The sequence below is a fragment of the Eutrema salsugineum genome, unplaced genomic scaffold (genome assembly GCF_000478725.1).
Source record: "Eutrema salsugineum unplaced genomic scaffold, Eutsalg1_0 scaffold_5, whole genome shotgun sequence".
Taxonomy (NCBI): Eukaryota; Viridiplantae; Streptophyta; class Magnoliopsida; order Brassicales; family Brassicaceae; genus Eutrema; species Eutrema salsugineum.
In genome coordinates, this window is record NW_006256612.1 from 10,564,304 (window position 1) to 10,580,149 (window position 15,846).

Below are 15,846 nucleotides of genomic sequence, written 5' to 3' on the forward strand. Positions count from 1 at the left end.
CTGAAACCCATGAGACCTTGTTCTCCATCAATGCCTCCTCTCTTCACCAATTATGTTTCTTTGTCCTTTTTTTTTTTACTTATTTTATAGACTATTTTTACAAAAAAAAATGTATTTATATTTGTTGGTATGCACTTTTTAAAAATATAGATAGATATTGTAAAACAAAACAAAAACAATTGTCATTATATTACGGTAGTAGTGTCTATACTTTTGTGGAGAACATGATTACTTTTATGGGTTTCCTACATCGGTATTTCTTTGAAGTATGAATATATATAAAATAGTAGTATTATGTTATGTGGTTCAATATGCACTGATTTGATTCCATAGATGTTTAAAACCCAAAATTATATGATGATAACGTTTTAGTTTCAAGTTCGATTTTATGGCATTATTATTTTAGATTTTTGAAAGCGGCTTTACTTTAATGCTTTCTAGTAAGTTTCATCAGGTATTTTTATTCTTATCAAAATATTTATTTCTTTTTACATTTCAGTAAAGGAAAATCAGGATTATTTATGAGAACTACTAGATGAAAAAAAAATTCACAAAAGAAATCCGTCAACTGAATAATATCACAAAAATTGGTATTTTCTATATTTTCTTAATATATGAAAAGAACAACAAAGGTGAGAGTAAAAAAGATTAGAACATGGAAAAAGGAAATATTTTTTTGAAAAATAAATAAATCGTGATCGAGATTGGCAACACTTCATTGGTTGGTCTTCACATTTGCACCAAAAAAAAAAAAACACTTCATTGGTGTTTTTTGTTCTGAAGGGTACATGACAACTTACGTGACTCAACGGCCATTATTCGTTTGGTTTGATTCTCCTAGTTTCAAATTTTAAATAATCTCAATGCATATAGAAGAAACTTAGAAAGTCATGTACAATGAGCTGTTTCAATTTAATTGAGACCTAAATAGAAAGCTCCCACCAGTCACGACGAGTGCAATTAATTTCGGTAACTACTTGCTACTCTTTAGTCTTTAGTCTTTAGTGTGTGTGTGTATAATTGAAATAAATAAATAATAATTGAAATGATTATTCTTTGAAGTCATTATTCTCTCCTGAGTTTATCATTTTATCTTCGCTTTCGACAAAATAGTGTACTCACTTTTGAAATATTAAGCTGATATGCGATTTTTAATTTTATTAATCAGAAATGAACATGTTTCGTGTTTTTACACTATTTGAACAGTAAGGAGTATTACAAAAAGAAATTCGATCATCACAAATTTCATAAATGTAATAATGCTTTAACGAAGTTTATATCTTCTCAATCTTCATTTTTGACAAATAAAAGTGATATAGTTTATGAGTTACGAACTGTCGAATTTTAATTGGAACATGAGATTCAAGCGATACATTGGCGCGTGGTGCCTTGGATTTGAGTTTAGACAGCGAAGCACCTCTGACATATCACATTTTCTGAACAGTGGCTGTAAGAAAAATGCATATTTTTTTACTGTTACTCAAATTCTCTTTTGTCCACACCCTTTGTGTATTTATATTCGCTTTTAATTGGTTCTCTCAACTCTGTAGTTTTGGGTACAAGTTTAATTCTCTTCTCAGTTTCTGTTTTGTATTTTACTTCAACAATTAGTGCATGTAAATAACATATACATAAGAATATATAATACATAATACATGCTGTCAAAACAAAGTATTATATATTTTTATGTGCAACAACAAAGTATTATATATAAATTATAATATATTTAGATATTTGTCTGTTACATATGTGTACGAACGTACGTACGCGTTGTATTATTCTTCGATCTCCGGCCAGGTAAAACATATCAACGATTATAGAATATAAATATTAATAACAGTATACGAAATTAACGTAACTATCTCAACGGGACCTATTTATATATATTAAGTAGCTAATTTTCTTAATCAATATTCACTAGATAGATGTATTAATTATAGAAGATGATTGTGTGTGAATGATGTATCATGTATACATATAGAGACACATACTACTAATAATTATGTCCATTGTCCAAGATAGAAGCACATGAGCATTGTTCTCGATATATAGTTGACCAGTGCATATCAAGGAAAGTTCTTAGGTTGCAATTTTAGTAGTGTAAAACAAAACCAAAATCTAAATGCAATTGTTTTATCAGATTAAAAGAAGTGTTGTTAGTCATTTAATACTATTATTACATTCAAATTCAGTTGCAGTGCCAGAAGTCATGGAGATATGCTACTTTGACCACACACAAAAAATGGAGAGATACTAATTATATGCAAGGCCTCCGATGAAATTGTTTTTAAATTTGATGTCTGTTTTTCAGTATGTAAATTTGACTTTTTTCGAATAGCTACAGTAGTTTTTTTTTAAAGGGTGAAAAGAGTTGTTATGCATATATTACTTTGAGAACTTTCTATATTTTATTTTCCTTATCACTAGTTATTTCTCTTATAATTGACAACATCCTTAAATTACTTCAACTCAAATGCAAACACACTTCAGCTGTGAAAGTCATCCATCTTGAAAATCACTTCACTTTAGTCTTTCTGCTTCATCCTGTTCACTCCACTAATATGTTAATGGCTTCATGTAGATGACATCACCCACCATTTCTCAATACATAAACCATAATCATCATCACTGTCTTACCCATCAAATAATACATATACACTTAAGCGTATAGGTGGATATAACTAGTTAGTTGCGTAAAATCTTCAAAAATTATGAAGATGAGGGGTATAGATTCTCAAGCAAAACATTGATATCAACGATTTAAACAACGAATATAGAATTTTCCTCAGGATATGAGATACAATATTATACTGTATCTTGTAGAAACAATACGAAAGATCTATAATTTGTTATTATATTCTTAGATATATCATAATTTACGTTGCGTACTTAATATAACTAATTATTTTACCAATGTTTATAGAAAATAGTTTGAAAACAGAAAACCAGCTAAACACTTGTCGCGAAGAAATAAACCAGGGTGTGTGTATATATCTATATGTTATGGAAGAGAAAAGGGTCGGTGGTATGGGAAGCCCCACAAGTACACAACCGATCGATAGGAGTTATAAGAAGCCAGAAAAGGACTAAAGTTTATGATAAATAATGGAACCCTATGCAAAAGCCTTCCTTTCTACTTCACATTTTATACTACAAACCCCATTATTCACTTTTTTCTTTCTTTTATATTAATCCAACAAAGTTGAAGTCTTTATAATATTCGGTGCCTTTTTAATTTTCTTTTACTATTTACCTTTTTGTATTATAATTTTTTTTTAAAAAAAAAACATGAATGCCATTGGATGAAAACACGAATGTAATTGGATGTTGATTTTGTTGTTGTTAGAGTGTGTCTCGATTCTAAGATGTAACGGGTCATTTATTCTCTCGGATATACACAGATTTTTATTTTATTTATTTATTGTAATGGGATATTCTATATCAAATCAAAGGATATGTGACAACGTTTGACATAATGGAATTCGTAAATATCAAGAGGAACTTAACGTTAAAAAGATACAAACCGTATTGATCATCTATCCGAACAAACAAGTTGCATGGATTAAACGTGTCTTTTTGATTTTCCGGGTTTAAAAACACTTAAAAACGTCGAGTTAAGCTAATCATGTCGTTAGTAATGTATAAGTGTACTCATGTGAATAAATTAAGGTTTGATCTGTCTAAAATATGTTCGAAATTTAGATTTTAAAAAGGGGAGAAAGAAAAGTATTCCCTCCACAACATGGGTCGTTCTCAACTCTTTATGCCATTTTGTGTGGCTTTTTCTGGATCTACTGTGATTGAGAGTGAACATACATCTTCCATCACATCTACAGTCTTATTGGATCAACACCTAATGATTTGTTGTAGCACCTATTATATACTGGTCTCTCTAGTATATATATTCCACAGTGTTACAACCTATTGCAACTTTACCAAATCATCATCTAGCCACAACCTTACAACTATGAATAGCTGAGCCTCACATCAATGATACAATTAAATGACTAAGAGAGATTGTAATTAATTAAAATATTATAAACACATTATTTGATTCCAAATTATGGTGGGTTTACATTTACGTGAATTTGTGATAAGTTTGAAGTATATAATATATAAGAATATGGAAAGGGGTCCAGATAGAAAGAGATTGATTGACAGATTTTTTTTTGTTTTCAAGGCTATGGCCAACCTTATGCGGACTTTGCAGCAAATGTTTTTGACCAAGTCCCTGACAATATCGCCTTATTTATCTAGACCCGCACAATGTAATTCACTTAAGAAATTATTTGCAAACTATACATGCATTAAAATAAACTATATACATAATAGGGTCACATATTTTGTTTAGCTTTGTTTTCTAAGGAGTTCCATCCTTATCCCCATCAAAAGCAACACTATAATGTACAGTCTACTGAGCATGCATCAAAAGAAAAAGAATTGAGCAGTAATACCTCATTTTCCCCAAGTTTTAGTAGCTAATATATTAGCTTTTTCTATATATATTTTTAATTTAATCTTTTACATAAATGAAGCATTTCTTTCTTGGAGCCATCAAGTTCTCATCAAGACCGTCTTACTAGCTCACAGAATCATAGTCATACCTATATATTACGTAAATACTTATAGTTTATACATCTAATTTTGTAAGACTGATTGAAAACACAACTAAAATATTAATCCGCCATATATTAACTAACTTAGAAACAAAACTAAACCAAGTATAAAGTGGGCACTGATGGTGTTAGTTGTTGGAGGGAATGGCCCAAGTTCCCAAAGAGATTGATTATATAGTTCTAAACTTCTAATGAGATGAAAACGTTCGTGGGGTTCTCTTTTTATGATCTCATCATGCCGAGTGGGGGCACGGTCTCCAAATTCCACCACTAACCTCCACGGGGCTTGGTGGCTATATCAACTATACAGGGACTTGAAGAAGAAGAAGAACAAAAAAAGAGATTTCTGTTTAACAAGAAAAAAGAGTACGAGATTTTTTATATATGATAAAAATTATCAGCGCCAGCATGTTTGAAAACTATATTTACACTATATAAATATGTTTGAAAACACATAACATGAACGTCAAACTAGATAATACTCCAGTTACTTTATCATCGGAATGTATCTAAACTGTAGAAATATATTCGAAATTACGAAGAAATTTGTTCAACTCTGCTTATATATATGAATTCGAACTTCGGTCATGTTTTCGTGCAGAAATCTTACTTATTAAAAAGGTTAGTTAACAAAAATTAGGTCGTATTCCTCTAGTAACAATGTATACCTTTTGACCAATTCCTACTCTAACAAGTATATTTTTAAATCTATGTACTAGCTACAATTAGGCCGTGCTCGTGGTATTGGGTATCATGCAGCTCCATTATCATCATTAGGTTGCCTTTTACTCATCCCCACATCGTATAGAACTCATTTTCTCTAACAAAGAAGACTTCAATTTTTATGTATAAAAAAAGACTTCAATTTTAAAGAGAATAGGTTATATTTTAAAATCAAAATTAAACTTCTTCCTGAAAGGAAAACAAAAATCAAACTCCTTACCTTTTCCTTGAAAACAAAATTTCACAAGGCAAAACCCTAAACAGTTATTCTTTACATCAAGTTCAGGAAAAAATAACTTTTTAAAAAGTCTTCTATTAGATGCTTAAGTTAAGACTTTCAAATTTTATGTCGTATACACCATTAAAAGGACGTATATCATCATAACTTAATACTAAATCCGATGGAATTAATAAAAAAATGTCGGGGAAACTTCAATACTGTATATTATTAATGCGTTGATCTACCAACATTAATTTAGACTTGTATTTATAGTTTTATACCCATAAAAATATCGTATAAATTCGCCACACGTGTGCAAACAAAAAGCGATTGACAAAATTTGGGTCGGGGGTGGGTTAATTGAGAAGTACTACTAATTTACCATTAACCATAGTTGAAATAATAAGGTTTAAATAAATTGCTTGGGATTCCTACCATTGTGTGGGGCCTCGCTACAGAAAATTAAACCAGCTTTTCTAGAACCCTAAAACCATTCTTCTTCTCCCTTCTTTTAAAATACAGTACTTTCTTCGAGTGCCTATACAAGGCTACAACGAAGAAACTTCTAGGAATCCGATGTCCATCTCAATACTACCTACTCCTCCGTAATTAAATTTAATCTACGATTAATAGCGCCTTAATCCTCAGATTTCCTAGGATGTTGCTAAGGTCTCTGTACTTTTTCAGATATTACGCTATTTTCATTGCCTCTGCCAATTATTTATATTATGTTTTTCTTATCTAAGAGCCAGCATGTACATAGAAGACTCTCCTTCTAGAATTCGGTAATATATAAACCGCTTAAGCTTTTATTCGGGGAAAATTAAAAAGATTAAAAAAAAAACAAGACATCCTTGCACACTTTAAGGATGCTTGTTAGCCTGAGATTTAACCAAATTTCTACTATGCGCCGCCCATTTTCTGTTCACCTTTTTTTTAAAGAAAGAAAAGACTGACCAATTCAGATTTAACCACTTTCCTTTTTCGGATAAAGTTTAACCACTTATATGGTATATTGTAAAATCATCTAAAACTTAAGTTAACATCCGAAGAAACCAGTGGATATTTTATTAAAGCAAATATTTACCATATGATCCCACTTTATAACACTTTATTTTAGATTTGTCACGAATACATGCTTGCATTTTAGACGATGTATGTGTATTCAACGTAACACGCCTACAGTTCACACGTGTAGATATGAAGAATACAGATGTGCACGTACATGTATGTATACATTGTTCCCATGCATGGGGCATCTGAAACAATGTGACTTAAAGCTTGGGGATAAAGAGAGGAATCTGAATGCTGCAAAATTCGTCTTTATTGAAAGTAGAAAGCTGAGACAGAGCCATCTATTTTATATATAGTCTATGTATATATATATTTTGTCCAATAGTGCAATATACATTCCGCAAACTCTCTATATAACCTCACATTGCGAACTAGCTTCTTACAATTTTGTTGGTCTATTTATTCTCGTATTCGAATTTGGGTCTACTAAGATTCAAGCATTAATTCTGCACATTGTTTGAATGAAGATTGATTGAAAAGATCTCTCAAATTTCGGAATGGGTTGCTTGAAATTTTGAATTATATCCCATTATTAGACATGAATTACTCAATTCCCGCTTACATTCCATATATATATATATATATACATATATGAAATATACGCAAAAGGTAATTGTCTTATCACTGAACTTCACAACAATCAACGGTGATAGCCGACTAATATCAACAAACGACGTACGGAGTATGTAATTGATGACACTCACATCATTAAATATCTCAATGTATAATGTGATAAAAAAATCTCAGTGTATAATGTCATAATTGATGTAGTTAATAAATAAATTATGGGATAAACAATGAATAAAACAGAAGAATGATACGGTCAAAATTGGGAAATGTGGAAGACTACCTAAGATTTGATGAGAATGTGTCAGACATCAAAGCGAAGGTAAAAGCTTCAAGGCCTCTCTACTTTTTAGTTTTTACCATCAACTAGCTCCTTGCTCCTGTCTGTCACAAAACTCACTAGTCTCTATTTTAATCCATTTATCTCTCGATAATATACTAGTAATATTTTTTAACAAAATAAATTGGAATCCAATGGAGATATACAATTGGTCAAAATTAACAGAATATGGTCAAACACGGCATCTGGATTCTCAATTTCTCATGTTCTGTAAGAATATATGATTGTATAATGTCGACATATACGTATTCAGTATTCTCATAACGGCTATGTTTCAAATTTGTAACATTTTTCGATTTCTTACACCATATTATGTTGTGTGTGTTTGACAGTTCAATCATAAATTTGAACTACTTAAATAATTGTTTTTAGAATATTCGTTAAACTCAAGATGTTATCTATATACCAGTATGTAACATTGAATGTTGCTAGTTTTGTTCTCTATAACTACTACAAGTACAGTATTTCCTTTCGCCTGAATCAAAAATACCACAAATTCGTGGCTATGAAGGGTCATTTAAGAATCATTCTTAGTCCAATTTAAAAAACTTCATTAACTAAAGATTAGAGATGAGAAGAAAAGAGACGAGAGAAGAGAGAAAATAGAGATTTCAGAAAAAGTATCAATAATATCAGGTTAACTAATAGTAGTGCATCACTTATTGAGGCCCATAATCGGCCCATCTCTCTACCCAGAACATAACAATTGGACCTAGAGCGGTCGTGCTTCCCGCCATGGGTTAGAGCCGAGACTGGATGGAAGAAGATAGATACAGAATGAATTTTCAATAACAAATTTCGACATGGAAATGCTTAGATTACTATTGAAAAACTCACAACACACAACTGATACAAAAAAAAAAAAAACTGATCGTTTGCACAGAATCGAGAAATTGAGAGTTTATTCAAAAGCCTTTAGCGCCAGATTCTTTCAAAACGGCAGGTTGATCAGCCATTGACAAGCAGTACTTAGCAATCTCTCTGAACTTAGGAACGCTCCTGAGATCCACCTTCGTTCCATCTTTCAACGTGATGATGATATCACCCCATTCTCCGATGAACCTAGGCACAACCTGGACGTCTTTAACCACCTTGTACGAGAAATCGCTCCGATCTTCTCCGGTGAGTCCCGATATCACCGTCACGCGGAGGTTTGTGAACCTGTAACGGAGGTTAAACGCTCGAGACACGGCGGCTAGTGTTAGTGGGAGCCACAAGATGGTTAGACCTAAGACGAGATTGGCCAATAGATCTCCGTAATGAGCTCCGCCGTCGAAATAGATCGTTTCTTTCTTCGCCGGTTTAGAATCTGAAGGAGCGGCGGATGCGGCGGATGAAGCTTGGAGCAATCTCTGAATGTTTCTTTGTGATTTGGTGGAAAGTGGCAACGAAGAAGCGGGGAAGGAGAAGGTGGTCGAGAGAAGGAGAGATTTACGGACGACGGAGATCGCGGCGGTTGACGGCGGAATTGAAGAAGCAGCCATGAGATATGATTTGGAGTGATTGGAGGCGAAAGGGGATGAGATTTGTTTTTCTTATTTTTTTGTTGGATTCGATACTTGGCAATAATTAGGCCACGTGGCCGAAGCTTTATCCAAAATCCAAATAGACACACTCATACATAATTTCCTGACTCGAAAAATTAAATCAGAAAACACAATATGGGCCAAATTGAAACACTTGTAATGGGCCAAAATTGCTGAGAAGCCCAATTCGGGAACTCTTGAAGCTGTTGATTGTCCTCTAGTTTCAGCTGCTATGGTGGGAGGTTTTGCTGTGCCGGAGCTGATAATACTGTCAAACAGTCATTGAGGAGGAGTGATTTGCGTGACCTTGTGTGACTCAAAATAGGTTTATTTATTCCTCCATTTATTTAAAAGTTCCGTCGCCGTTCACACTACCGCCGCAGCTCAAGTCCCTGTAGCTAGGGTGTTAAGGTTCCGATGGGAGTACCGTCGTTCTACAGGTGGTTGATCGAGAGGTATCCGTTGATTTTGCAAGATGTCATTGAAGAAGAGCCGCTTGAAATCGGCGGCGGCGGCGGCGTCGTCACGGTTTCGGTCGATACTAGCAAACCTAATCCTAATGGCGTCGAGTATGACAATTTGTATCTCGACATGAACGGAATCATTCATCCATGCTTCCATCCCGAAGACAGGGTACGCTTTTTTTTGTTTTTTGGCTTCTCTTGTTTCTCGAAATACGAATTCAAATTCATCGGTTGTGTGTATATTTGATTGATTATAATGGTTTCTTCTCTCAGCCTTCTCCGACAACGTTTTCCGAGGTGTTTCAATGCATGTTCGATTACATAGATAGGCTTTTTGTGATGGTTCGACCCCGGAAGCTGTTATACTTGGCTATTGGTGAGTGTATTATTCTATCTATGCAGCTACATTGTTTGTTTTTTTTTTGTCCTTAGAGGTTTTTATTTTATCTGTATTGTGAATTTTTTTCCACTTTTTAGACGGTGTTGCTCCAAGGGCGAAAATGAATCAACAGAGATCCAGACGGTTTAGAGCTGCAAAGGATGCAGCAGAAGCAGTGTGTACCAATCTCTTTTTATACATTATTTCACTTTGTGTTCTTTTCAAGTTTGTATCAATCGTCTTCTTTCTCTGATAGGTGGTGTTAGTATATCGCTCTTAGTTGTTTACCTGTCATCTCAAACTTAGAATAGTTGTACCAATGCCCTTGTTGGAATTATAATTTGTTACCTGCTATTTTAGGCAGCTGAAGAAGAGCGGCTGCGGCAAGAGTTTGCGAGTGAAGGGAAGAGGTTGCCTCCTAAAGTGGACTCCCAAGTTTTTGACTCTAATGTTATAACTCCTGGAACACACTTCATGTCTACTCTCTCAATTGCGTTGCAGTACTACATTCACGTTAGACTAAATTCTGATCCTGGGTGGAAAAAGATTAAGGTACTAATTATGGTCTGAAATTTTCCTTATTGCTGTTTAATTCATACTTCAGGTTTTGCTCATGATTTTCTTATTTTGAAGGTTATCCTCTCAGATGCTAATGTTCCTGGTGAGGGGGAACACAAGATCATGTCGTACATACGTCTTCAAAAGAACCATCCTGGTTACAACCCAAACACCTGTCATTGTCTGTATGGTTTGGTATATAAGCTCCTTTTACTTCTTAGTTTCTTACATGCCTACATGTTTAGTCTTACAATAGGATTTGTTGCAATAAGAGTTTGTGATCTTGATCGAACTACTCAATAATGGCTTTCTATTATTTAATTCTGGATAACAGGACGCAGATTTGATCATGCTGGCTTTGGCCACCCACGAAATTCATATATCGATCCTTCGTGAGGTTTGTATCATTGCTCCTTACGGGTTTTATTTCTAGTCGATCAGTGACCACTCTATTTCGTTTATAATCTGAAGACGTGCTTCTTCAATATGGTTTGACATGTGATTAACATAACAAATAGTCACAATCAAGACTTAGTAGTGGATATTTTTGTTTATTCTTCTCTTAATTCAGCTGTGTTTCCCCGTGCTGACTTCACCTAGGTTGTATTCACTCCTGGACAACAAGACAAATGCTTCTTGTGTGGCCAGATCGGGCACCGAGCAGCAGATTGTGAGGGCAAGGTAAAGAGGAAGGCAGGAGAAATGTTTGATAATACTGAGACAGATGTCGTGGCTAAGAAGCCATACCAGGTATTTTTCAGGGTTATGCACCGCAATACTATGTTTTCAACATTGCATGCTATGTAAAGGACTCATTAATATCTTTACATAATTATTAAGTTCCATTATCTTTTGGCAGTTCGTCAATATCTGGACACTTCGAGAGTATTTGGAGTACGACATGCAGATACCTAACTCACGATTGCAAAAATGTTTGGACCGGATAATCGATGATTTCATCTTCATCTGTTTTTTTGTTGGGAATGATTTCTTGCCACATATGCCTACGCTAGAGATCCGAGAGGTTTGTTCCGTCTTAGTTTTCTGTTGCTTTAACTTTCTCCCAGCTGTCAAAATGTCTGGAACAGTGTGTCCTGACATTTGTATTTTCTTCAATTCTCTGATATTTGCTGAAAATTTGTATTTCTTAAATAAAGGAGTTGTCTCTGTTCCTATATCAGATTTTTCCGTGACAGAGGCATAAATCACTTTGTAGAAATTGTCATTGCTAGCTGATATATTGCTTTGGTATTCGATAGCTTAGTTCATACTTACTCATAATCTGTGTTCTTTCAATGAAACTGGCGCATCTAGCTTGGTGTCAATGAAAGTCTATGAGTTCGCTTAGAACAGCTTGACAAGTTTGAAAAACTATTGTCGTGCAGGGTGCTATAGAATTACTGATGTCTGTCTACAAGAAGGAATTTGGATCAATAGCAAGTTACTTAAGCAATGGAAGCAAGGTGCATTGATTAAATATTCTTTATCTTACTTGACGCGGCTGTTGGATTATCGTTTTAACATTTCTTTACCACCTTTCAGCTGAACTTAAAAAATGTGGAGCATTTTATCCAGGCCGTTGGGCTCTTTGAAAATAATATATTTCAGAGGAGAGCACAAACTTATCAGGTTAATATCCGTTCATAATTTAGTTACCTTCAGTTGTCTGTATTTTCGTTTCATTTAGTATTATGATGGAAGCTACACGATTAGAGATATCATTACCCTCCCAACTAAAACAAAGGAGGTGCTTATCTGATTTTTTTTTTCTTCTCTTTTCTGAAAGATGGCCGTAAGCCTCTCTTCTGCATGGGTTAATAATTTCTCTGCACTACCTAACCGATTTTTTTTCCCAGCCCTTTGTAACAAGAAAAATGAAAGCTTAGAAAACATGAAAATATACAATTTCTGATAAACTTCTATGGGTTAGTTTTCAATGGTGCAATTGTTGTGATATCTGATACAGAGGCAATCGGAAAGGTTTAGTCGTGATAGAGCTCGAGCAAGCAGAAAAGATGACGATGGCCAGGTTGTGCAACTAGAGAATCTAGTTGGAGAGTCTGATTCATTGCATGCCTTACCTCCACGAAAATGTTTGCGTCTGTCTTCGGATGATAGCATTGGTGTGGTGAAAGTTGAAACAGAAAATAGCATTAAAGAAGAAGTAAGTCGTCTTGTATCTGAGGAGGAATTTCCGCTAAGTTTCTAGCTCTTTTTGGCTCATGTTGGCCTGTAATTCTTTTTTTTTTTTTTTTTTTGAATTTTAACCTTTGCTGGTTAAGTGTAAACTATTGCTCTTTCTCCATTTCAAGTTGGTGAAACTTTCAAGTTTTGCTGTTTTTTTGCTGCGATTTTATTTAAGGACCTGAGGTTTGCTTTCTTGTTTAAAGTGTACTAATATACGCGGTGGTTTTCAGGAACTAGATAATAGCGAAGATTTGAAGTTTAAGCTTAAGAAACTGATGCGGGAGAAATTTGATGAGTTCAGCACAGGAAAAGGCGAAGAAGATAAGGTCATTTTTATTTATTTCAGCTGTCATAATAAGCATGGAAACAAAATCTGGGATTCCATCAACGATTGCCTGAATGCATAATCTTCATGATTCACGCTGGCAATTTTACATGGCTGCTGTATGCTCAGGTTAGGCTAGGTGTACAAGGATGGAGGGAGAGATACTATGAGGAGAAATTCACAGCTAAGTCTGTAGAGGAAATGGAACAAATACGCAGAGATGTTGTGAGTTTCCCATGCATGCATTTCAGTTGGATGAATATAAATTACGCTTAAGTCACTCAGAATGCACCAACTTATGGCTTTGTTATTATTGGATAGGTTTTAAAGTATACAGAAGGCCTTTGTTGGATAATGCACTATTATTATCATGGTGTTTGTTCCTGGAATTGGTCAGTTTCCTGTCATCCTCATACATATACGTTATACTTTTCACTTTTGATTACTTCCTTTGTGGTTCGTTTCGTGTAATATTTTGAAGCATGATGATTAGTACGCTTGATAAACCATATTGTGATGCTTAATTTAATCTACGCATCATTCTACGCATTTAAGTAGACTGTTCAGTATATCAAATTTTCAGGTTCTATCCATATCATTTTAATTGCGGGTTTATTTTGCAGGTTTTATCCCTATCATTATGCACCTTTCGCATCTGATCTCAAGTTCCTTGATAAGCTAGATATTAAGTTCGAACTAGGTGCCCCTTTTAAACCATTTAATCAGCTTCTGGCAGTTCTTCCATCTGCAAGGTATGCTATCTGTATTTCTGAGTGTGTTCATCATCTCTCTGTGCTGTCACTGATTTGTTCTCTGGATTCCGTTCTCAGTGCACATGCTCTCCCAGAGTGCTTTAGGACATTGATGACAGATCCAGATTCACCTATAGCTGACTTTTATCCTTCTGGTATGAGGTTTTTGCTGATTCGTTTCTTTCAATGTGGTATTGTGCAATCCATGTCTCTCATTTACTTTTGTGATATGCAGATTTTGAGATTGACATGAATGGAAAGCGCTATTCGTGGCAGGTTCGATCTTCTTTTCATGCTGATTAAGGCAGCATTGGTGGTTTGCTTAGATGTAATAATTCTACAGTCTCATATTTTTCTATCTTTTCTTGTAAAGGGTATAGCAAAACTGCCTTTTATTGAAGAACGGCGTCTTCTGGCAGCAGCCGCACAAGTGGAGCATTCACTGACGGTACAGCCTCTCTCGGTTTTAGATGTTAACGTCTTTAGTGTTTTTTTTTTTTTTTTTTCTGTAGAAGACAGTTATACAATCACATGTAACTTTGTTTTTCTTCCACTTATTTTGTCCAGAACGAAGAAATTCGAAGAAACAGTGTGTTGTCTGACATGCTCTTTGTAGTTGCACCTCATCCCCTTGCTGAGCTCATCCGTTCTCTTAATAGCCGTACCATAAAATTGAGCACTGAAGAACGAGGAACAATTACGGAAACAGTTGACCCTGGACTAAGGTTTGTGTCTGAATCTTGAGAATAGTCGATTCTTATTTTCTTTGTCTAGTTATAGAAACGATAGTAGTTCCTTAAGTATAATAGAAAAAGGCTTAGTTTAGTGAGGAAGGCAAGTTGGAAAATTATTATTACTGACGAAAATTTCGTGATAATTGCAGTGAAGGTATGAATGGTTACTTAGCTTCATGTGGTGGAGATAGTCAGCCTCCGTGCTTCCGTTCCCCAATCGAGGGTATGGAAGATATTTTAGCCAATCAAGTCATGTGAGCCCATGACCAAGAATTTGGTCTTTTTAAACTCTTTTTCTTTTGCCATCTCCTTGAGCTTTATCAAATTAACATTGTTATTTTTTCAGTTGTGCCATATATAAACTTCCAGATGATGTTAGAGGCAGCAACGCCGCTCGTCTACCTCCAGGAGTGGTGCTCCCTAAAAAGGTAAACTTGAGATTATTTTTGTGGCTTCGGATTTTGGTTTTGAAGTTGTGGTGAATACTAAAGAAAGATGCTTTGCTGGGTATTACTAGAACCAAAGACATAGCCTACTTATTTTTACTGGTTGGTGATTACAGTGTTCTTCATTTGTCATCTTTTCAGACTGTACAGCTAGTGGATTTGAAAGGTGGAGCTAATCTATGGCATGAAGATGGTGACAGAAGACGAGCTCCTGCAAAGATAATAAAAATCAAGAGGTGAAGATTACAAATCGTTGTAATTTGCAAACTTTGGAAGGTCTTTTATTTATGGATGTTGTTAATGTCTCGATGACTTTCCCCATTGTTTGCAGGTATAACCCACAAGGATCCATTTCTGGTGATAGGCTTGGGAAGGCAGCACACAGACTTGTGCTACAAACAATAAATTCCCAACCCGATCAGACGTTCATCAACTCAGAAGCAGCATTGTGTCCAAATACTATCTTCCAGAACGAACAAGTGTCGAAAAAAGTTCCATTATTCCAAGGGAATGTGATGCTGAAGATACACCCTCAGAGTGAGTTCACCCGGAAGAAGAAGAAAAGTAAAAACCTTCAAAGTAAAATCTCTGCAGGCCCTCGTACCCGGAAGAAGAAGAAAGACAAAAGCCTTCAAAGTAAAATCTCTGCAGCCGCTCAAAGAAGCAAACTCACTGAGGAGGAGAAGAAGACAGCAGACAGAAAGCGCATCAAGCAAGCGGAGAAGAGAAAGAGAAATTTAGCTAATAGAATAAAGAGAGCCAAAAATGAGCAGGCAAACAAATGATGAAGCAATTATGATAATGCATTGGTGTGATCAGGTGTTTTGGTAGATCCAAACAGTTTTGAAATTGATACTCATTATTAGTTCCCTTTTTCTTTGTCACGTCCTTCAAGTACACGCACTTTATTGAATTAGTTTAACATGATATATATA

General features: G+C 34.8%; 2 protein-coding genes across 3 annotated transcripts; one reads left to right on the forward strand and one right to left on the reverse strand.

The window, feature by feature from the left end:
- Window positions 1–8,341: 8,341 nt before the first annotated feature.
- Window positions 8,342–9,113, reverse strand: LOC18993432. Its single transcript, XM_006416960.2, has one exon. The coding sequence runs from the start codon at window positions 9,022–9,024 to the stop codon at window positions 8,446–8,448; it is 579 nt and encodes a 192-aa protein (XP_006417023.1). The 5' UTR covers window positions 9,025–9,113; the 3' UTR covers window positions 8,342–8,445.
- Window positions 9,114–9,308: 195 nt separating this feature from the next.
- LOC18993434 (5'-3' exoribonuclease 2) lies at window positions 9,309–15,842 on the forward strand. 2 transcript variants are annotated; one of them, XR_002898001.1, is made up of 23 exons: window positions 9,309–9,699; window positions 9,804–9,906; window positions 10,008–10,084; window positions 10,270–10,461; window positions 10,543–10,662; window positions 10,802–10,864; window positions 11,068–11,217; window positions 11,327–11,491; window positions 11,853–11,930; window positions 12,010–12,096; window positions 12,434–12,631; window positions 12,885–12,980; window positions 13,109–13,204; window positions 13,301–13,371; window positions 13,603–13,731; window positions 13,810–13,886; window positions 13,967–14,007; window positions 14,105–14,179; window positions 14,299–14,456; window positions 14,615–14,688; window positions 14,812–14,893; window positions 15,053–15,147; window positions 15,243–15,711. XR_002898001.1 is itself a non-coding variant. In XM_006416961.2 (23 exons), the coding sequence occupies exons 1-23, from the start codon at window positions 9,484–9,486 to the stop codon at window positions 15,694–15,696; spliced, it is 2,928 nt and encodes a 975-aa protein (XP_006417024.2). In that variant the 5' UTR covers window positions 9,309–9,483; the 3' UTR covers window positions 15,697–15,842. The 2 variants fall into 2 exon arrangements, 1 of the variants encoding a protein (XP_006417024.2); XM_006416961.2 differs by having other exon boundaries at window positions 14,615–14,719; window positions 15,243–15,842.
- Window positions 15,843–15,846: the final 4 nt, after the last annotated feature.

Excerpts from the sequence above, each read along its gene's own strand:
- LOC18993434 (XM_006416961.2), top strand. The coding sequence starts at position 9,484 with ATGGGAGTACCGTCGTTCTACAGGTGGTTGATCGAGAGGTATCCGTTG. Across the intron at positions 10,085-10,269 it reads CAAAGGATGCAGCAGAAGCA|GCAGCTGAAGAAGAGCGGCT; the intron begins GTGTGTACCAAT and ends CTGCTATTTTAG. Across the intron at positions 11,218-11,326 it reads TGGCTAAGAAGCCATACCAG|TTCGTCAATATCTGGACACT; the intron begins GTATTTTTCAGG and ends ATCTTTTGGCAG.
- LOC18993432 (XM_006416960.2), bottom strand. The coding sequence starts at position 9,024 with ATGGCTGCTTCTTCAATTCCGCCGTCAACCGCCGCGATCTCCGTCGTC.